Genomic DNA, 23369 nt, shown 5'->3' on the forward strand with positions numbered 1-23369 from the left:
TGCCAGAATGGTAGATATAGTGCAAAACAATGCCATTAATAATGATAATGTTCAGGTGACATTCAGAAGAAGCAGATATTTTTCAGTAACTAATACTTCAGTGTAGCTACAGAATTTCAAAGCACAGAATATTGCAAGTGCATTACAGAGTACTGGTGTCTTTTGCATAAATATTCTGATTTGTTTGCATAAATATTTTGATTTGAAGAATTTGGGTTGCCTGCAAAGTGAATATCATGACAAGATGTCTTCTGTGGTTGTCGTAGTATTTCATAGGTTCATAGGTAGCTGCTAGGCATGTAATCTATGAGACCATTAAGGAGCCTAGCCCAGATTTCCCAATTTCCCCAGGGCACTGTCTGGTTAAATTATTTGCTCAGGGTTGAGCCATTCAAATCATGCACTACAGGAATTAGCTTGTTAGTAGCTCATAGCCGTAGTCCCCAGTGCTAACAGCCAAAAAGTTGCTTTTGAACATAGAACTAGAATTGAGAAACAAATAAAGCACATGGAAGCTTAAAAGATTCATAGTGAAACAAAATTAACTTACTGAATAGGTAAATAGCATGATATTTGTAGTCTAGCAAAAAAGTAGTTAAAGATGTTCATAGATCCTCAAATAAGTGGATCAGAAGGGAAAACTGTCCAGTATATTGATTAGAAGATGCAGTAGCAACAGTACCTGTTGTAGATAGTATGTTTTTACTTTATTTTAACCAAGGATTTTAGCAAATTAAGCTAGATGAACCTAATTCCAAGTTGTCCACATTATTTATTCAGCTAGATGGCCCTAGATTTTTGAGCTTGTCATTTGCAGTATCTCTGGCTTCAGAAATCTTTCAGAGAGGTGTGACTTATATTGTATAGCTAGTTAGTGTTGTGAACATCATTAATGACGTATTGGTCTGGGGAGCAGCAGAACTGGAACATGATCAATGTCTGCTTAAACTACTAGGCTGATGCAGGCTTAAAACTAAACAGCAGAAAATACCAAAACTGTGCGCATGTATTCCAAGTACATGGACCATAGTTTGTTATTGAAATGCTTAAACCACATTCTGATAGAGAAAATAAATATTAGTATGTAATTTTATTAGCATAAAGCATCTGTGATGTGTTTACTACGTATGATTCAGTGCTTGCCTGGGTTTTATTCCAAGCTTATCAGATGTGACAGTACCATTAGAATGACGTGGAACAGTGTTGGCCAACAGAACAGGAAGATAGCTTTGGAGTGTTGAAACATCTTGCTACTATAGTCCCTTCGCTCATATTTGTTGAATTGTTACAACCTACTGCACTGTAAGCAGTTGCAAGCCAGAAATGAATTGGTGCAATTTGTTGTAAGAAGTAAGACCAGCTTCATATGAGTTAAGGTCTTTGTCAGATTCTTAACAATGTTATGCACACATTGTATTAAGGTATTTTCACTGCAGTTTTCAGTTTGTCAGAAATTTCAATAATGTGTTTATGGCAAACATCTTAGTGGAACTGGATTGTAAACAACTATAGAACATATTTAAAACAAATCATTACGTAAACCACCTGTAGGACTCCAAACAATGTTACATTTGTTACAAAAGTGTTACCTTCAAGTTCATTACAAGCCCTGGTGAGTTTATGCTTATAGCAGGTACATTGAATCTCAACTGTAAGAGTGTAAGGAAGATTTGTGTAAAAATTCTAGAAGTATTATGGGGTGTTCTTCAGCTGTCAGTGTCTGCTGAAAAGCTGCCAGAGTAAAATCTGTGCACAATATCACTACAAGTTGCAACTGTTATTTGATGCCTTTATATATAAGGATGGCTAAATAATGCCTTATGATTTCTTTGTCTAATAAGAACTTATGTTCTATGAAGAGATTAACTTATTTAAGGAAGACAGACCAAGATAGAGAATTTGTATACAACTAAGAGAAATTATGCTTAAGTTAATCACATTTAGGCATGAGCAAATGTAAAAAAAAAGTTTTCAAGGTATTTTGTGTTTGCTTGGTGTGATGGAAATAGAGCAAAATCCTTTGTGTAATATGTTTATGAATCAGAAAGTAAGTCTTACTCATCACAAAATGTCGCCTTCACCCTGCATGAAGTTTGATGTGACATGTTTCAGCAAGAAAATGTGCATTTTTGGTTATGTGCTGTTATTCCAAGTTACCTGAAATTGTATGAATAAAAGTTATGACAAATCAGACTCTAGTCATTATCTTGATCCTTTTTTGTGAGACATTGGGTCCCACCATCATGGTCCCCAATTTGTTAGCCAGAAATTTTGAATATTCTAAACAGTGTGAATTTAACTTAATTATTTCCAAGTCCTAGATGCTCACAGAGAAGTGTGAAAAAATGTATGTTACGAACTGAATCTTAAGAAAAGTCAGTACTTCAATTATTTTTTGTCTTGGATTATTGATTTTTTTTGCTACAGTCCAGCTAAGCTACTTATAGTTGTTTAAAACTGAAACTGCATTCTAATTGATAGTTCAGGTAACAAACTTTCAGAGGTCGAACTTCTACATAATATGCAAAGGAAATAAAGTTTATTCTGATAGATCAGCATAGAGTTTGCCTTTGTTGAAACCTGATGAAAAAATTAGTCTGTAAGTAAAGAAAGAGTTGAGAAACAAGAATGTGATGAAAGGTTCAGTATTCAGAGAACCATAGTTTCCAATATTGTATTTGATGTGAAGCCAAAAGTGGGTATTGTAGAAGAAACTGGTCTCTTCCCTGAGTCTAAGGGAAGATTTGGAAATGAACCCTTAGGCTGTCATTCCTGCTGGTGGCAGCTGGGAAAGGAGTGACAGTAATGGCTTAGAATTGCTTTTTGGCTGCTTCTGACAAATGTGTGGACCATATATGCATGCAGAAGTGCATATAGGTACTTTTGACTGCCTGGTTACATTGCAAGCACAGCCCCAGCCAGGGAATGGAGATGCATATATCCATCATTGTCTTCCATCTAATTAGGCTTTCCTGCAGTTTTCCAAAGAGTCGAATGGACTTGTGATAGGAGGGAGTCACAGACATTGGACAGTGGCAAGTTGGGAGATAGGTTGGAGGAGAATGGGGTTCTGATTGGTTGAGAGTACTGGGGAAAAGTTGCATCCAAAAATAAGCTGATGGTAGGGAAAAAAAAACAGGATTGTGATGTATATTGGCCAAAGAAAGCACACCTCACGAGTTTAGGGGCTTGAGAACTTCAGAAGGACTTGAAGGAAATGGCCAAGTGCTACATCTACAGCAGAGGACTGTCTCAAACGATGCCTGATAAAATGAGTATTCTCATGTTGTATTTGTATGCATCTGTAAGTTTCTTAAAGAGAGATGATCAAACAATGCACAGATTTGCCCACTGAGTCTGTTATCTTGAAGGACATATGATCTACACTTGTGATGTACTGTATTTCTGTAAGTCAGTGTGAGTGGACTTAGCAAGATACATAGTCACCTTAGATGCCACGAAGATCAGAAGTATGTGCTGCATGCCCTCACCAGGTTCTTTCCTTCATATTTGTAGTATTTATACTGTAGTGCAGCATTAGAAGGTTGCTGTTCTCCTTAGATGGGTGTCCTTCATAATGGGGTGTTAAACTGAGGTCTCATATGCCTGCACTGGTGTAAGCTTAGGTGGTTATTAAAGAACCAGTGACACCTTTTAAAGAGTAAGGGCTTCCTTATTTTATTAAAACATAACATAGATACACAATAATTAAGTATATTCAACTGAATAGTTAATAACTTAATCTTCAGTGTAAATGTTAATCAATAAAAAAGACATTTGCTTAAAGCAGAAGATACCAAATAAAAAAAATGAGGGCTTCTTATGCAGTTTTATATTTATACTTCTGTTGATATCAAGTTTTATTGTTTAACTTGTAAACATCTGCAAGGTCCATGTTTTCTATAGTGCCATTACCACATCAACTGTTTCCTAACCTCTTTCCCCCTAACATATGTATTTTCTATTGTTATCTATATCACTGGGCAGTCTTTGCTAAAATGCCTTTATTCTATTTCTTTTTAAAAATTAAAAAAAGTACATTGGTATAGTTTTCCTAGCAATTAAATTACTTTACTTAACATAATCTTTATTTCTTTTCTATTTTATTTTACCTTTTACTTTGTAATCTTTTGTAATGTAACTACCACATGAAGTCTCCTACTCCTAACTATTCAATTCTACTCATATTCTTAATGTTCACTTATGTCTAACTACAAACTGTTCACATCAGGACACGAGTAACACATCCATAATCTCCTTTTACTGTGTTTTTTCTGTTTGAATGTTTTATTGTCTAATTTCCAAAATTTTATTTTGTAACAATTCGTGTAGTGTTCCAGTTTTCACATTTTGTGAACTTAACTCACTTTAAATAGCAGGAATGCGGGGAGGCTTTCATCTCCAAGAAATTTCTTATTAATCAATCTATTTTTTCATTAATACTAATATAAATTCAAGGAATATAAATTAACACCTGGCTTAATCATTCTCAGACCATGTCTGTTCACTCCTTTGTAAAATGTCTTTTCTTGATGCTGTCACTGCTAAAAAAAAATAATGCAAATTTTACTTTCTAGCTGTTTGGCAGTAATGTAGGTCCCTACCATGTAGGCCCCATATACTATTATGATTGCCTTTGTGAGGCATATTTTCTTCCTGTAAGTAGTGTACTGTTTCTTTCCACCTACAAAAAACATTTTTTAACATTTGTAAATTATATTGTTTACATTTTCCCATACATTTTTAAGATCATGTCTAAAGTGTTGAAACAACCTTTGGGATTTGCTTGCATCTTTATGCATGCAAACAGTTTTTTATGATAGCTTCTCTCTAGTTTACAAATAAAATTACTTTAGACTTCTGCATTTGGAAACAATTTTTAAACTTTCAAAGCCATGTTTATGGCATTAATATTTGTGGGCTGGAAGGAGGCAGTTCTGTCACTTTGGGTTTCAGCACTAATGCTGGATTGGGGTGGCTAAGCAGTTGTGTATTAAGTTGTGTAATTGCCAAACTAGTAAATTAACAGTGTGGCAAAAAAAATAATGGGTAGGTTTTTGCCAAACTGTTTAACAGTTCAGCAAGTACATAACTTAATTCACAATTACTTTCTCGTGCTAATCCACCATACCTAGGGCTGGAACCCAAAGTGATGTAACCACGTCCTTCCTGTCCACTAATATTAATGCTGTAAAACACAGCAGTGTAAATGTAGACTTCCGTGTTTGGAAGCAGTTATTAAAGTAATTCTATTTGCAAAAGTGGAGTGAAATGACCTTTGTTTTTTTCCCCTTTAAGTTGATTTTCATCAAAGTGCACATTTCTTTGATTTACTAAAAATATTTAATGAAAAAGTCAAAATGTAATGTTTCAGACATTTAAGAAAATGGATATTGTCATGGATTTGTTTACAAATGGATGCATTTCATATTATCTCTTTGATTTTGTTAATTAAAAACTGAAATAGCAATATGTTTTTTATATATAAGCTCCATTTGAATTCTCCTTCCTCACCTGTTTGACCTATTGTAAGTTCTGTGGTGTGTAACATTGAACAAATAACCAAGCTAGTGGAGGAACAGTTGAAACCACTAGTACAGTAACTGCAGGCTTACACAAATTATATTTTTTATTTTAATTAAAATCAAAGAAGTGCAAGTCCCTACTTCATTGTTAGTATGGAAGTAGAAGTGCAATCCTTGTAATTTCACTTAACAGCAGTAAAGGGATTAGCTGCTGTTGAAAAAGTAGATAAAGACAGATGTAAAACTATAATACAGCTACTTGAAGCTGGAGTTGGAACCATAGCTCTTAACCTCTTAGCACAAAAATTATGGGCAACGTAAAAAATAACGGGGGGACAAAGTCCCAAAAACAAGGGCACATTTTAAATACTGCTCTTGAAATTAAAAGGTCTTGTGTTGCCATGCATTTTCTGAAGGATATGTTGTCTGAAACTCCAATGCCTGTCATCATTTAGTGAATTCAGTCCTCACTGATTCGCAACAAAAAATCCAGAAATAACAGATTTTATGAGGGCAGATCAAAAATATAACGCAAAAATCTGTACAGTTGAGCGGTATGGTTGGAACAACTTTTTTAAGTTAGAGAAATTTACTGGTGGAAAACGGGGGGAACAGTGGGTGCTCTTATGGGCACCATTATGCTAACCTTGTGGAAAGGGAATGCTGTTTCAGATTCTTCCTGTGCACAGTATATAAATTTAGTGACCATTTATTTTTATATGAGATCATGGCAGCAGTAATTTTAACAGAATTTTGTAAATACCTCAAATTGTCTGTAGAATTTCTTTCATTGAAAGTGAAAGCCTATGCTGAAAGGACAGAGGTTTTAGATCTTGACTTATTTAAGGTAAATAATACTTTAGTACAATTTTTAGGAAATACTTGGCATGTTATAAGGGAAGATACGCAGGAGGAGAATGAATGTAGGATGATTTTGGATTATTCGACAGACTGTAATAGAATTGAAATCATAAGCAGAAATTGGAGCATTTGGAGACTTAATGATCCATAGAGAGTAGGAGGTGAGCCTAGGTTTACCTGTGAAAAAGGGTGACACTGGGGCTATATTTTTGAATAGCATGTACTGGGTACATGAGACTGGCAGAATCTGTGAAGGGAGACAGCTGGTCCTGTGGCCTACAGGAATGAAAGCCATAGTGCACCTGAGATGACTAGTGTTCAAATAGCAGCACAGGCGATGGAGGGGCCAGTTTTTTTTGGGGGGGGGTGGCCAATGCTAGCTCTCGTCTATCCTGGAGGGAAGCAGCGTGGGTTCACTGCAATAAAGGAGTGTTACGAGCCTGGCAAGCTCCATGCTGCATAGGTGGTGTGCTGCTAAGTTGGGAGGTTGTGCATGCATGGATGCGCACACACACATCCCATCAGCAGTGATTGCAGAGTAATAGGATGATGGGGGTTAGAGCTTACTCCTTGATAGAAATACAGTACTGCATCATCATTTTCAGTTTTACCATCCCTGGATGTGGGTCAGGTAGAGCTTGGGAAAGGCTACTGTTGGTCCACTATACTCAGGATATGGGATGGGGAGCTGCTGGTGGTTATCTTCAAGGAGGGGGAGAGAAAAAAATGGTGACCATGTGTATGCATTAAGAACTGAGTGCTGTTATAATGCAGTGTTTAGGCAAACCAGGAAATGTATTGCTTAAAAAAAAAATCCATTTACAATCCATGTACAAGAAAATTAAATAGGTAGGATATGGAAGTGGTTTTAGATGAAGAGGAAATTCAATGACCGTTATGATTAAATGCATATATAATATCTTAATTAAATGAATTAGAGATTTAATACTGTGTATTTTAATTGGTTAGAATAAAATGATGCAACTTGTATTGTGTATAAAATTATAAGCATTTAAAGTAGCCGTCTGATAAAGTGTTGACTATACAGGATGAAAGCACTTGCTTGATAAAGTATCCTTCATAAAGTAGTACATCGATTTTTTATATATTTGCATGATACTTGATAATTTGAAAATAAATGCCTGTATATTGGTCCTTTATCGCCATGGTTTAGAAGTCAAGTGAACCATTAGGGTCCAGGGCAGAAATGCACATGTGCATTTGTAGTAGTCAGTAATGTGGCAGAGACACTGTGTTAACCAGATCTTAAAAGGATATGTTGTGCTTCGAGTTACCATTCAAACCATTGACATTTTGCAGGGCTATCACTTTTTTCCCCTGGTTTCTTTTATAGGTTCATAGGTGTATAATAGGTTGATGACGAATGGAACCATAGTCCAGCATCCCAAGTGTATCCCGCAAGTTTATATGCTGAGATTTGTAGCCAAGAATCCCAAATGTATTCTGAAAGTTTGTGTCTTAGAGGTAATTTAAGGGGTATGTATAAGCTCTGGCAAGATTTACAGGCTGCTTGTACCCGTTAGAGACATAGGTTCTAGGTCAGGGGTGTTATTTCTAGTTTACCATCCACTGGTCTAGATTTGTCTTGAATTGGGTTGGGAAAGAGCTTTGCCAATGGGCATACCTAAGAATGTTGCCTCTTGAATTGTTACAAGAAGAAGTAATTTCTTTTTTCATTTGAAATGTGTTTTTTTAGGAATAAATGCATTAAGACAAGTAATATGCAGATTTTAGACATCCTGTATAATATTAAACTTTCCGCAGACACTGAATCGCTGTTAAAAATATATAAGTAACTTCATTCTGCTTTATCAGTATGTTGACCAAAAGATCACTCAGAACAGCGTTCAACACTATGCACCATTGCAGTAAGCTAAAAGTGATAAACTAACAAAGTAAATGTACTCTAGGAACATTGCTTTTTTTCCAAGTATTTCGTTTTTCAGTTTTACTGAATGTGGTTTTAATGTTTGTTTTAATGTAGGCTCTGCTACTTCAATGGATCCCTCATCAGCTACTCAATCAAACACATCCTTCAGCCATTCAAAGTCTCAGAGATTTGACCCATTTGCTGATCTTGGAAATCTTGGTTCTACACTTCAGGGTAATTAACTTGATTAGTCATCAGTTTGATGTTGGCTGTATTGGGAAAAACTTGTTAGCTTCAGAGGGTGCCATAACTACACACGTAATTGTAAATACTGACACTAAATGTATGAAATAAAATGGTGCCTTGCTCCTCCATTCCATATATACAGAAGGGTTATATTTATTATAAACATTTTTATTAACATGACATTTCTAAAAAGTTATATAGATGCATATATTTTATTTTTTTCCAATATTTTCCTTTCTTATTTTATTAAAGAAGTTGTCCTGTAGAGGATGCACAACAACTCGGAGAACATTAACCTAAATGACCAGAAATGTAAAACTAAAGTAGGCAAACATTAGCTTATTTCTTATTGTTCTGTGACCTTGCAGCAGAAAATTAGGTGGGAGCATGCAGAAACTGCTTAGCTCTTAGACTTTCCTTTCTTTCAAGTTGGTTCTGGGTTCTGTCTTTGAGATGCAAGTTATTATTTTTATTGGAGAGCTTATTTTGGAAAGACAGCTGCAAGTAGACCTGCCTGACTGTCACTTTTACCTTTCATGTTTTGTTTTTGCTTACTTTTCCTTGTGATATGGGTTGATCTGCTGTGTATGAATTGCTACTGATGCTTGAAGCATGGGCCCCATTACTCTTTGGATGATTTGTTTTTCACAGAGCTGCAGTACAATGTGCCTTCTAATAAGTCAATATCTTCATCTTGCATCTGTTTTTGTTTCTCCCTTTCACTATGTTCCTTGGGAATGACTGTATCCAAGCCAAGTTTTTAATGTAAAATTTTGGGTTACATCACTGACTTATTTAATTTACTGTATTGAAAGAAGAAAGACTCTAAGTTATGTCAGGTCTGATCATATTTTTGAGTTAGCTCACTTAAATCTTTTCCTGATTTGTTTTCATTTCTGTTACAGTGCTAACATTTGGAAGTGAATAGAAATGGAAACTAAAAGAAAAAAAAACTGACAGCATCCTAGTCTGTCTTAATGTATTTGTTTTAAATAATAGTGGTAGCTCAATAGGTGTTCTGTACAACCGGTTCACTGTAATGTGGTTGGGTAATGTCTGATTCTCACCCTAGTCAGTAGTTTGACCTTTACCTTTAGAAGAAAGCATTACAGTAAAATCCTGTTGTAAGTTTACATTATCTGATCTTAGTTCCGCAAACACTGATTTTAGACATTTGCAGGTTTTCTCTAACCTAAGTTGAAAGAGGCATCTTTACCTTTTAATGATGGGCACAGTTATCTTGACATTAAGATTTTCTCTACCGTTAGTTGACAGATTAATGATGGATACCAAGTTATCTGGCACCAAAGTAAAATGACAAAAATTGTGGGTGCTGAGATAGCTCTGTTCTTGCATATTTTTTTTTTACTGCAAAAAATTGTATTAAACCATTTTTAAACATTAAAATCTGTACTAGTCAAATAATTACCCCCATAACTTCCCATTAAAGTCAATGGTAAGTCTGTCCTGGAAGTAAGATGCCATGTTATTTATCACTCTAGCTTCCCACCTCTGACCCATGAGCAGTGTAGCAGGAACAGGACATGGTTAGCCAGCCCATATTCTGTTGCTGTTCAGTCTAATAACCTGCAGTCAGTTACTCTTAGCTGATTTTTGTGCTTTCCTGAAAATAACTGGTCATAAAACTAGAGACTTCTGAGAGAATGAGATCTCCATTCTTCCAGATATTTCTGTTATGCAGCTTTTCTTACCGTCAGAAAATCAGATGATCTTAACACTTTTTTATTTTTACAGTGATAGGGGTGAGGGTGCTCAATGGCAGAATATTGAAATACATTACTGTAGTAGTTGTTTTAACCACTTCTGGCAGTCACTCATGGCGTTGATCACTAAAAATGATTGCCATGTTAGAGAGGCAGTTGGTGAGACGAAAGCAAAGAATGTTTTAGGTGATCACAGTAAAAGTGATCATTGCTGAATATTCCGAGGGGGGGGGTTACTGTATAGCGTTAGATATCTAAGTACAGTAGTATGATCATATATGAGGACAGAGGTGCAGTGAAATCCTTGTGGGGAGAATATCATTTTTAAGTGTATGTTGTATGCAAGCAGCTGGTAGGACCCTTTGAATTTTTCATTTTGAATCACCTTAGGGGAGCTGATATAACAGACCTTGTATACAGCTAGCAAATCAACATTTAGAACACAGTAATGGCCTACAATTCTTCATTGAGTTGGCACAATCCTACTTGTTTCTCCACAGTAAATATTTTTCTTTACAGTATGCTATAGATAACATACTAACTGTCTTTGTAACTAATAGAGTTAGGTCAAACTCTGTGTAATTTTGTGCTGAAACTTATAAGGGTGGAATAGGAATTTTAGGTGTTTTTGTAACTGATTAACTTTAGTGGATAAACGTTCCATAATGTAATCTGTAAGGGGGACTGAGATATGGTCTTTTATAGATAGACAGATGTTACATCCTTACATACTTAGGTGTTTACTGCTGCAGCCTGGAAGTTAACATTGTACCTAATTTCCACAGGTTACTGTTTTAGATGTCTGCTTAGTATGCAGAAAAAATGAATGGGTTAGAATGGTGTTAGATAAAAAGTAAAAATTGTATTTATTTATCCTGAATTCAGTTATTTTTGTCACTGACTTGTCACGCCTCCATTTAGTCTGCGTGCAATAAACTACAATTCTTGAAGATAAAGTTGAGCATATTTCTTTAAAGTTAGACCACCAGTTAAGTGCATTTTGTAGCAGAGGGTCATGATACATTTGGTCATGTTTGCTGTAAGAGAAAAAATGTTCCTCCTTGCTAGATAACAGTAGTCTTGTAAAATTGTGTACGTGGTTTGTTTTTGTCATTTAGTTCACAAAAATGTATTTGTCAGCTTAGAAAACTGAAACAAACTCACTGCTTATCTTGATCATGTTATTTGTGTGCTCTATGAAATGGGAACCAAAATAATACTCACTTCTGAGATGGTGACATTTTCTGTTTTATATTATAGCAAAATATGTATTTATTTTGCTTGTTCTGATTGGTATGGACATATTTGAGAATGCTGTTAATTTTCCTTAAAAGCTATTAGGATATACAAAACAAAATACAGATGTTTACAGGGGTCTGATCCTGAACATTTGTTAAGAATATCTTGAAGCTGTAGAAGGAAAGGTTGTCATTTGAAGTTAGAATGCAGTTCAGGTCAGAATGGGTTTTAGAAATTGACAGGATGCAACATTTTCAAAATGGTGAGCCGTAAAGTAATGTGTAGTCTTCAATTCTTTACAGCCCAATATAAATAAAAGTTTTCAAAACTATAATGTTGACATGATTTCCAAATAAAAAGGGATATTTACTTCTGTATAAAGATTTTTTTCTTTTGTGTTGAAGTTTAAAAAAATGGCAGACAAAAATTAATATTCAAGATTTATCTGCCCCTTAGCCTTTGAAGATAGAAGCCTAATTTAGAGGCATTTTATACATAATTCTGCCAGTAATATTCCTCGTAAATCCTATGAAAAACAATTAACCATTTGGTAGGAGAGTTTTTTAATATTCAAACTGCAAAAAAAAAAAAAAAACCTTTGGAAGAGTGTCATTCTTTTATGGTATTTGGACATGAGATTGCTGGATAGCTGTTTTCTTCTAGGCAGTAAATTGTGAACCTGTAGAATTTTGCATATTAAAGTCTGCTGCAGATTTGCTGGATGTTTAGATAAATGGTGTGCACTTTTCTTTGAAAACCCCCATCAGCACACTCAGAATTCATATTTCATGGAAATATTGACTTGGTTAGAGTAGATATTGTGTTGGAAGAGGCATTTTAAGCAGTACACAATAACATTAGGGTTTAGCTTCTTTGGAAGCATGGTTGAAATATGGTGGACTTCAACCATTTTCCTGCAACAGCCATCATGGATCTTCAACTGACAAGATCTGATTTTTTGTGGCCTCTGTGTAATCTCCATTGCCAATTGTTCTCCGAAACTAGTTTGACTATATTTTTACAGCTTTTGTGCCATGTCTAATCCTTGCCTTCCAGTGGATAAGTATAGAAAAAGCATAGTTCAACATGTTTATAAACCATCCAAGTTTATAGGTTTTGTGAACAAGTTTAAAAGCCTCTTGGACGTTGAGTTTGATGCCTTAGAGCCTTGTTGGAACTTTTAGGTACCCATGTATAGTCATCAATCCCTTCATGAAGACATGGATTGATTGGCAGAGATAGCACCTTATCAGCAAAAATATGGGAATGTGTCCTTATTGTAGGCAGATGGATTCTGCAGATTTGTGTTCAGACTATTTATTCTGCATATGTTCTTATACAATACACACAGTGTTTATGTTGGAAGGATTTCATTAACATTATAAAACTGAGAAGGATTAAGTCATTTCAGAATGTTTGCAAAACAGCATTTCTTAATTAAAAGAAATACAATGCTCAACTCAGCAGACACATTTTTTTCTTTGACTCTGGTGTGCAACAAAGCCAAAAGACAAAAAGTACATATATCACAATAAAAATAAGTGGATAAAATTGCTGTTTTTGTCTAGCTATGAATCACCAGTGAATCTTCTACATTAGCAGTTTCTCAAACAGGTAGAAAAGAGCTCTGTGACCTGGTGACAGACTTAACGCAGCAGAAAAGCATCATATTTTGCAGATTTCGTCAGTGGAGTTCTTTGATCAGGATCTATCCATACCATGTTTGATCCTCCTTAATTCATTCACTCCAATGAAGCTCAGGAAGTTTGCACTGTAACTTTCAATGGGTGGCGCCTAAACCTTTTGACAGAATCAAATTATGTCCTCACATTTCAATCAAATGTTCATATCCCTGGAACCGTAGGGATTATGAAAGAAGTATAAATGGCAAACTCTTCAGCACAAACTATTTTTATAGTGGTAGTATTCTTTAGGTTCTAAGTCTTAAACGGAATTGTATAAGTCACAGTAAACACAGTAACTATTACATTTGTAATATTTTGTAAACAATTTACAATATCTCAGCAATCACTTAAGTTACACACAGTACTGTCAGCAGCAGTTTATTCATCTAGCTGAGAGCTTTCATATGAGGCTAAGGAGTTCTGTCTGTGTTACCTGGTTGTTGAGATATTTAGAAAAATGTAAAAATTATGTCTATATAAATTAACGTCATAAAGCAGTTAATATATATTTACCTGCACTAGACAGAGGTCAGATATTAATGCAGTTGAGTTTGCTGTTATGTAAGCTTTAAGATGAAATCTTCTAAAACCTTGTATATAGTATGTTTTTGGAATTACTGATGCAAATATAAACAATCAATATCTGATGCCTAGAAGTGTCAGTAGGAATTAACTGCAGATGCACCTGGAGGTGTCACTTGGATGTAATGACTTAAAGGAGTTAACATAATTACTGCACCTCATGCAGTTACTGACTAATAAACAGATACTGTTCCTGGATACTTGTGCCAGCACAGTACCTACTGCAAGAACTCATGTTCTTTTTGTCTAAGCTAGATCATTATGCTTTTGCATTCTTTTGAAGAAATCCAAGCGGTGCAAATTAGTATAATAATCCAAGCAAAGTGTCTGAATCCTTTCACGATATCGCCAGACTGATTTTGGTCTGGTAGTAATAGTAGATCCATTGTTGTCTCTTCCGTCCAACTCAGTTTATGGGTTATAGGATTCGATTGGCTCAGACTTATGTGCATTTTTTCAAACTCTTGGATCCACAGGGCTCAGGCTTCTCCTCTAACCCATAATTCCCACTTGGCCCTACAGTACCTCACATCAAGTTTGCCCACTTGTACCTAACAATTTATCTAAAAGGCACAAAAAATTCTGAGCAGCATACCAGTCATGAAAAGGGATAGAAGTCATCTCACTGCTGCAAACATAAGGCCCTGGACAGATTAATTTGATTAGTCAGGAACAATTAGAAGACAATTTAGCTAAGTGGAAGAGGAAGAGAAACAATGCTGTGCTGAACGGAAGAAGACATGGATCTAGGGTTATGGGAAGTACATAACTTTAATGTCTGATGTTGTCTTTTCTGTACAACTCAACATGTGGGACAGATTCCCCAGCTACTATTCATCTTGAGTGGTCGCACGGAGGGGAATTTTGAAGAATGGTGGAGCCAACGGATGCATAGAATCTAGAGTTCATATCCAACTTACAATGAGATCCAAAGGTGTGAACAGTAGACCAAGTAGCCACAACACAAATCTTGTTTATGGGTACTGTAGCAAAATAAGACAACAACACTCATCTAACATTATAGTAATTACTTAACTTTCATTTCCATGCGACATCAGTCCAAGGTAATTCTGTTCCTCTTAATATATTCTCTGAGGTACTGCTAAGACCAGAAGGATCTGCTTGAACAGGGTGAAATGGATTGTATCTCACTTTGCTTCATAACAAACTCTTACATTCAAGAACACTATTGACTCACTGTGTCAGAAGACATCTAATTACATGTATAGCAAAGAGATGACCATCTACTAGGCTGACTTCTTTTTAGACTTCTTTATCTTGAAACATTCTCTAGTCTTGCAAAACTCCCAACTAAAACCTACTCATATAACCTTAGAAGACTTTCCCAAACACCCTTCCCTTACTAACACCTAAACCCAAACTGCACTAACCATACATTCTCGGTTATATCCTCTCACCCTTTTTATCTTAAGGTACTTTTCTCCTGTACCACATTGAAATCTCAGTTCAAGGCAAACTTCCATAAAGAAGCCACATCTTCAGCAAATGAACTAGAAGTGCAATATGATTCTGAAGATGCAACAGCTGGAGATGGAGACATGGCAGTGATAATTATGAGGTGTACTTGCTGAAAAGTGTACCTTGCCGTAGTACAGGTAAACAAACTTAAATATATAGATTCTAAAAAATTATTTTTTGCCAAGCAGCTGATGTCACATTGTGACAGGCATTGAAAAAAGATAGAAGGTAAGACCAGCAGCCAAGCCACCGTTTAGGTCTCCTCAGCCCCCCCTCCCCAAGTACCCAAAGTTTTTCAGTTCAAAAGTCTTTATTTAGAAGACATCTGCATCCTCAACAGAAAGAGCAGTAAAAGCATAGGGGAAACAAGTCCTGGACACTTTTATCAGCAAACAGATGCACCAAAAAAATATGATACCCCCTTCTGACTTCTGCTGCCACTTTTTCATATAGTGTGAGAGAATTCCAGAATTTTGGGGCTTTAAGTTACTGCAGACAGATACTTTCTGCAGCTGACTTCCAAAGTTTATGCAGCAAAATTTGTAGAACTCCCATTTACCACTCCTGTTTATTAAACCCCAGGAAATTAAGCACACACAGCCTAATATGTAAATATTTTAGCTTCTTCATAAGGGAGCAGTTTGTAGTATTCCAGAACATCAGAAGTAAATGGGATTTAACCTTTTTTGTGCCAAAGAAAATTTTCAAAGGATTTCTCCTCACAATCATAATGTTATAGTGAAAAAGAATGTTTTCACTTTGGAAATCAGTACATAGTTTTCTGATACACAAGCTTTGCAGTTCAGAGATCATCCTACTAGAGTTTCCATCTTTGCGAAGAATGTCTTCCAAGACATATCATTAAATCTTTACAGTCGTCTGACTTGGGTAGCTCTGAAGTTAGGTTTTCTGTCATGAACTTCGATATCCTGGTTGGTAAGCATGTTTAGACAGGATGCCCACAACCCTTTTTAAAAAGCACTTTCTTATGGGTTTGTGACGTCCCTTCTCGGGAACACTTCACAATGCTGAAATCCTGAAAGATCGAATTTCATATGGCCAAGACAATATGATAGAACTTTTGGAATCCTTCAATGTTTCGGCATTTCAAGATTCTGAAGTGAGTTCCCCTTCTCTAGGCCAATGATTAAGGAGTCTCAATCCTCACCAAGGATACCAGTGTGTGAGGGATGCTCACTTGGAACAAAAATGGATGCACACAGTATTTTCAAATGCAGCTCACTTCACCAAGCACAGTTTCACTTGAGTACACAGGGAATGCACACTCCAGTCCTGGGGCTGGACTCCCCCAAGCTGCAAATAAGACTCCACACTGAACACAGCTGTAGAGTTGAGTCCTAAGCCAAGTCATTTACCACCCTCTGTGTGAAGCCACTGCTCTTTGTCCCTGCTCCAAGTAGCTGATGCACACACACACTTGAGATTTGATTATCACAGACACACACACACAGCCACCTTGAAAGGCTGGCACAGATTTACCAGCTATGCTCAGACTATAAGGTAGATACTGCCACCAGAACACTCCAAAGCCAGCTACTCTAAGGCTCTTACCAGGGTATCCACTTGTACTTTTTAAAATTAACACTGATACAAATGTGGTATTTTGACCAAATCAAGGCTTTCAGGAGTGGTCACAGTGTTGCCAAATAAATCCAAGTACTCTCATAGTTTAAAATATTGTCTAAAAGACCAGCCACAATGAACATTTTAAATATATTTATTAATAATAAAATTACCATGAAAATACTGAATATCTATTTACAGTAAACACCAGAGTTTCAGTTCACAGGAAATATATAAAAAATTGCACAGATGGAAACACTTAAATACAGAAAAATAATACTTTTAGCTAATCTCACTATTTTCCTAACTAACTGAAGAATTACAGTTCCCTGGTCACTTACTAAAACAAGGCAAGATGAAGTGGATATCTAAGTATCATTTCAGTGCCGGCTATAGAATAACATCACATCTGGTCATCTGACTCTGGTTCCCACACTTCCCCCTGTACTAGAAACTTGAGCCAGGAGTTTGCACATATGTCATAATACACGCACACAGAGAGATGTGTTACAGCATCTGGAAGCTGTAAAACAGTTGTTACAATTCCACTCTTTCTACAGAGCTACTAAGCCAGGCTTCTCACAGACATTTAATCTCTGGCTGCAGTCAGAACTGTGAGATACAATCTTTATGGCCTAAACCAAGTAATTTAATTTCAGACTATTTTTTTCAAAGTTAACTAGACTGAGATTAACCTCTTCTCTTCCAGTTTCCTCTGTTGCAATATATTCATTTCAACAGTTACAATACAGTATGACATACAGGTGCATTTCTTTTCCATCGAGCAGGACTGGCTATTGGTACATTTTTAACACAAGCAGCTTATACAAATACATTTTTCAGCACACATCTGTACAAATCAGTTTGATATACAAATGACATATAACTCTCTACGAAACTCCGCCTAGCTATGCTGGCACTACTCACGTCAGCACAGGGTTCTTTAGAAGTTAATGGTAATGCTTGCAAGTGGAGTTACAGTGATAAAAAGTCATACATATTATGTAGGTAATCTAGGACTTTAATAACTGGGCAGGAAAAGAAGTTGTTAAAATGTTTATTCCAAAAGGAATTTAATGTATTTGCCTAAGTGGCTAACTCATTCCATTACTGTTTGTTATGCAAAATATGATAAAACCTTAAAAAAACCTGTTAGAAGTCATCCCACAGGGAATGCTACTATGTTGGCTGCATACTTAGATGCATTTACATTTGTGAAAATAGAATATGGGCAGAAGTGCATATACTTACTAACAGTCCTAGTTTTGGCACAGCTATTGTACAGTGGCATTTGTAACTGTCCTTCTCTCTAATTTGCCATAGGAACTGGTTGAGACTCTTCTCTGTTTACTATTAATTTCCTTAATAACTAAACCTGTGGGAGACATAATTTGTTTATCATGTTTTGACCAGGTAAATAGGCTTATCAATTGACCCTTAAGAAGTACAGTGCATGTGTGAACAGTTTAGTGTAACCTCCTAGCAGTTTAAATACTGTTGCTGACAGAATATTTATTCTTGCCAGGATGGTAATTGATTATAACTGTGGAAAGAGGAGTTGAAATCCAAATGTAAAGCAGATAATTTCTTAACTTTCAGGTTCAGCAAGTGGTGGATTCAGTCAAAAAGGGACTCCAGCCAATACTGGATCAGGTCAGCGGCAGACAAACAGACCAGCAAATGCCGGTATGTCATGGCAGCAGAATCAGCCAAAGACACAACAGTCCAAACCCTCAGTTCAGGGAAAACCTAGCTATAGTGTAAATTCCAGTGTTATTGGAGGAAGAGAAGAGAGAGGCATTCGAGCACCTGGCTTTGGTATGTACCATTAACTGCTCTTATGATCACACTTGAAATGAGCTTCAAAATAATCTGAGTCCAGCAATCATAATCTGGTATTCTCATATGTAATTATTCACCTGAAACATTTGATTAATTGATCATTTCTTGTATAGCATGTGCTTCAAGGGAATCTTTGTGCAACTGTATATGATATTGTGTCCTATAAGGGTAACTTCTTAATGGCTAAAACAAGGATTTCCTGAAGTCTTTGCATATCTCCCCACGTTTTTAATTGTGTGAAGCATAGCTGTGTTTTATTTTTGATGGTACAAATTGTAGTCTCAGGTAGACTATATCAGAGAGCCACATCTTAAATACCAAAGTGGAAGTGTATATCCATGCATACATGCAGGTAATAATGAGTGGCATGTCATCTTTGTCCACATGATGCTATTTATAAGGCTTTGCAAGAAATAGTAGTACCTGATGGTGTCAGAACTGATCTGAATGCCTAGTCATATAAGTGGTTGTTCAGCTGAGCATCAACAGTACCAAGGTACTTCATTAGCAGAGGAGAGACTGAGCTTGAAGACCTTTCTCGCTGATCCTATGGATGTGTTTGTTTTCACCATCAGTCAGCCCTTGGCCTCCTTTTTCAGATCTTTACACATTTGGAAATGGATAAAAGCACGAGCTTATTCACACAAGTGTGCCTGTTCTGTATTCCCACCAGTTCTTTTTAGACACTCACACTATTCAGATCTCGATTCTTACCACTAACATATGGGGTAGAAGGTTTTAATATGCACTGTTCTTCCAGTTAGCATGTCGGGGACAGGAGCTGTGATGTCTTGATCTGCAATTATAATAACATAGCAGTCTTAGTAACAGTACGTAATAATAGGTGTGCATGGGGGAAACAGTTCTGCACCCAAGATGACACTTTGTAGGCTGAAAAATGAGGTGCATCTCTCAAAAGCTTTAATACAACTTAGCCAGAAATGCTCACATTCACAAGCACACAAAATGGTTTAAACTTTTCAGTGCTAATACTGCTTCCAGTTTTTTTGTCATCAGCCTTGCCCATCTGACACACCAAGGTTACAATCACTATACACTCCTAAAATTAGGCAAACATGTTTTTAGCGTGTGGTAGGTGTGACTAAATGGACACAATCTTCTGAAGGTTGATGCCAGCAGTTATAACTCACCTGTTTTGTGCATTTGTACTTATGTACATTAACAAGCAGCTAGCCACAGTCATTTGAAACTTAGTGAAATTCGTTTTGTAAAGAAGTTAGGCGATATGGTCTAAAAGTTAAACATAAGAACAAGTTTGCACTTGCACTGGGAAATGTAAACACTGTTAGCTGGTTCTAGCACTGAAGATGACTGTAGTTGCAAAAAACTCAAGCAAAATCCTGTAGACTTGAGCTCACTGATGCAGAAAGCAGAGTACCCTTTACATTACAGTTTCTAGAACACTTCCAGAGAAAAGCACAAACACTGGCTGAGTGATGAGCAATTGCAGTCTTGACTTTAATTTTCAGAGGCAACAGTTAGTTTGTTAGTATAGTATTTTTTAGATAAATGTCCCCTATCTGAATTGGGCAAAGAATTCTCAGTCCTACTTTCTTTGCTAATAATTTTAAATCACATGCCTTAACTCATAGCAAATTAGAAATGTATATTCTGAAATAAGGTGAGACAGTTTTTGGCGAAGTAAGCTCTGAAAATGTGTTTACAAGATGCAGTTCCACATACGTTACAAGGATCTTTTGCATTTTTAGAGAGGAACAATTACTTTTTCTGTGCAGTTTTGTCACATTTCACATGTTTGCTGCATGTTTTCTGGAGTACAGTTGAAGGTTTGGTAAACCTTTTTACATTTTTCTTACATTTTTTTTACTAAATCAAAATTACAGATTTTGTACTTTTACATTAACAGTAAAATGTTCTCATCTTTACACTGCCTTTTGTTTTACATGTCTGAATTCAGGAAGAACAGTAAAGGGCAGCTTCTGAAACAATCATGAGAGTGCGTTTTTTGATGACTTTCAGGGAGGGATCAGAGTTTCAACTGTGATTTTGCTTGGATTGCATTGATTTTGGATGTTTTTATCAAAGAGATTAACTTGATTAGTCTATAGCTGCTTGGGTCTCCTAGGAATAGAAGTTATCCTTAACTAACAGGGGTTCATTCCCATTCTGGTCTGACTTGAAGTTTAGGAGAAGTGTTCCTCATCTTTAAGCCTGCAGAGTGCTGTCTTTGTTATTCACACTGCTTTTCTCTTACCTGATCAGCTTGGTTCCTTGTCTGACTTGCCTGATCATGGAGAGTGGCCCCATGAATCACCTCTTCAGTGGATGGGAATACTAAGGACCAGCCTACTTTTTAGGCATTCCGATTATCACATCTAGATTGGTCAGCCTGTGTACAGTAATCCCGCTGGTAGTGTCATCTATCCAGGAGAGAGTGAGTGCTTGTTCAGCTGTTTCTGAGACCCACTCTTGGGTGTGGGATTTTCCCTGTAATTATTTTAGTGTGATGCCAGCTCCTGGTGCAGAAACTGGTCTCTGTTGTGTGTGCAATTTATTCAGCCAGACTCCCTGTGCGCTCCAGCTGCACCATTATGGTCCACTGAGTTTTACCGTGACCTGCTCCCCAATGTTTGAGGTTCCAATCTTTTTTATTCATCCCCAGTAGTAGCTAAGTGTGTGGGTTCTTCATTCATGAGGCAGTCAGTTTCCAAGTTCCCCCAGCTCTTCACAGAGTAAGGCCTGTATTGAGAACATTGTGCTACTTGTCCTCCTATAGTTAGGCTCAGAGTGGTCTTGGTGGCATCTCTGAGCACCTTGGCCATCCATCCTACAAAGTATTTTTTGTTGATATTACTACAAGGGCTGTATGGCACCTTTACTGTGCTGCTGCTGTGTTCCTAGGATGGCTAATAGTCTGTATATCTCTACGGCGGATTGGAGTATGTCCTTGTCTCTCAGCTGCAAAGTTTGAATTCTTTGTAGTCTGGAGAAATTGATTAACATTCTTGTACTTTGTTGACCCTCTCAAGATAACAGGATGGGATGAGAGGAGACAGAGCAGGCAAGGAGGTGTGTTTTCTGTTTTTTGTGGAGGGGAGATTTAGAGTCCTCTGCTGTACCTCCCACCTGTCAAAGTTCCTGGACCTCTTGATGGAGGACATTCTATCTTTTCAGGAGACCTTCATTGAATATGTGATCAGACAAGGAGGATCCTAATTTCACCCTTGAAAGTAGTTTTCTTGTCACAGTACCCCACCTTCTTATAGGTATGTCTGTGATGGATGCCCTACTTAGGGGGGTATGGGGATTTGCCTGCATCTGTCAGCTTAGCTGCCTTAATCTCCCTGGAAGATTACTTGGGAAGGATTTTGCTGAATACTCATTATGAGAGAAGAAACTTTTTGGGTAGGGCTTTCAGTCCCTTGTTAACACCTTCTGAATTTCTAAGTAGTTCTCTTCAGTTTTATGGGGTCCACTTCGTCACTGACTGATTGTACTGCCCTTTTGTGAGGAAGAGGAGTAACTGCAGATGCATTAAAAGCAGGACCAGAAATTCTGTGCTGCCCTTGGACCAGCTGTTCTCATATTCTTAGATTAGCCCTTCCACTTATTACTGGTTCCCTGATGTGGTGAGGTGGGGGTGTAGCTGTCAGGGGGGTTCCATTAAGCCACCTCCCAGAACTTGATGGAGTAACTCCCTTTATGGACCCACATACACACACTGTATTATGTTGCTGTTTCTTTGGACTCTATGCAGAAGGGGGAGGGGGGGGGTGACCAGGATTCATTGCTCAATGGGATGGAGGTGGCTGTTTCAGTTTCCAGGAGAGTGTGCTTTTACTCTTCCTACACTGCAGCCCTTGCTTTAGTCCTCGGGACATGTAGAGTCATGCCTCTCCCTTTTCTGTTTCTTTTCTATTATTGGAGCTAAAACAAAGAACCATGTCTACTGTAATAGCTCCATTTTCTTATACCACAACAGTCTCATTGGTGCTTTCTCCTTTAACTTTGTTCAATTCGTTGTTTACAGCAGTCCGCTGTCTCCCTTCCTTAAGTTTATTTCTGAACTTGTGTAACCACTGAGTAATTTTCCACAGCTGCACTACTGCATTCTGGCTTACTTTTTCTCATTGTTTTGCTGATCTGTGGTGGAGAGGGGTGATTTGGAGTGCCCTTCGGACTTTGTATTTCCAAGTCCATAGAAACCTCCTTACATTATACACTTGTTCAAACAGTCATGTGCAATTTTACTGCTATCATCATTGGGTCAAGGTAATGATGGACTTACTCCTACTAAAACTGTGTCCTAGAGCAACAAAATCAAGACTTTCATCTACTAGCTCAGAGGGCATTTAAACTCCATTTTACTTCTCTCTCTCAGCATATTTGTGTTTGTTAAATCACTGATAGTTTTTTTCCTCTCTCTCTCTATGCCAGGTTTTCACCCTTGCTAACACTCGGGCTCACTCTACTCCCCTACCCTAAATTCCCATTCACCCCCCCCCCTCATAATCTACATTTAAACTACTATAACACCACCTACATATTCCTGAAATCAATGCTGTCAGTCCCTCCCGAAGAAAACAATCAGTAGAATTGCTCCCAGTAGTAACACCCACTCTTGTTTACCACCCAAGACTGTCTCAAACTGTCTTGATCATTGCCCCTATAGCTATCAAATTATGCCGCTACAACCAACCCAGTACCCTCCTAACATTTTCTAATCCTT

General features: G+C 37.1%; 1 protein-coding gene across 2 annotated transcripts in view; it reads left to right on the top strand.

Annotated features, from left to right (window-relative positions):
* The window catches only part of GAK (cyclin G associated kinase), a 2484892-nt gene that overhangs the window by 2176530 nt on the left and 284993 nt on the right, over positions 1 to 23369 (top strand). For both annotated transcript variants that reach the window (XM_044060934.1, XM_044060933.1), the window contains 2 exons: positions 8392 to 8511; positions 18416 to 18634. In XM_044060934.1, the coding sequence (XP_043916869.1) occupies positions 8392 to 8511; positions 18416 to 18634 (339 nt within the window). The remainder of the gene's footprint in view (positions 1 to 8391; positions 8512 to 18415; positions 18635 to 23369) is intronic.

This window comes from Protopterus annectens, chromosome 2.part0, assembly GCF_019279795.1.
Source record: "Protopterus annectens isolate FY-2018-M chromosome 2.part0, PAN1.0, whole genome shotgun sequence".
Classification (NCBI taxonomy): domain Eukaryota; kingdom Metazoa; phylum Chordata; order Ceratodontiformes; family Protopteridae; genus Protopterus; species Protopterus annectens.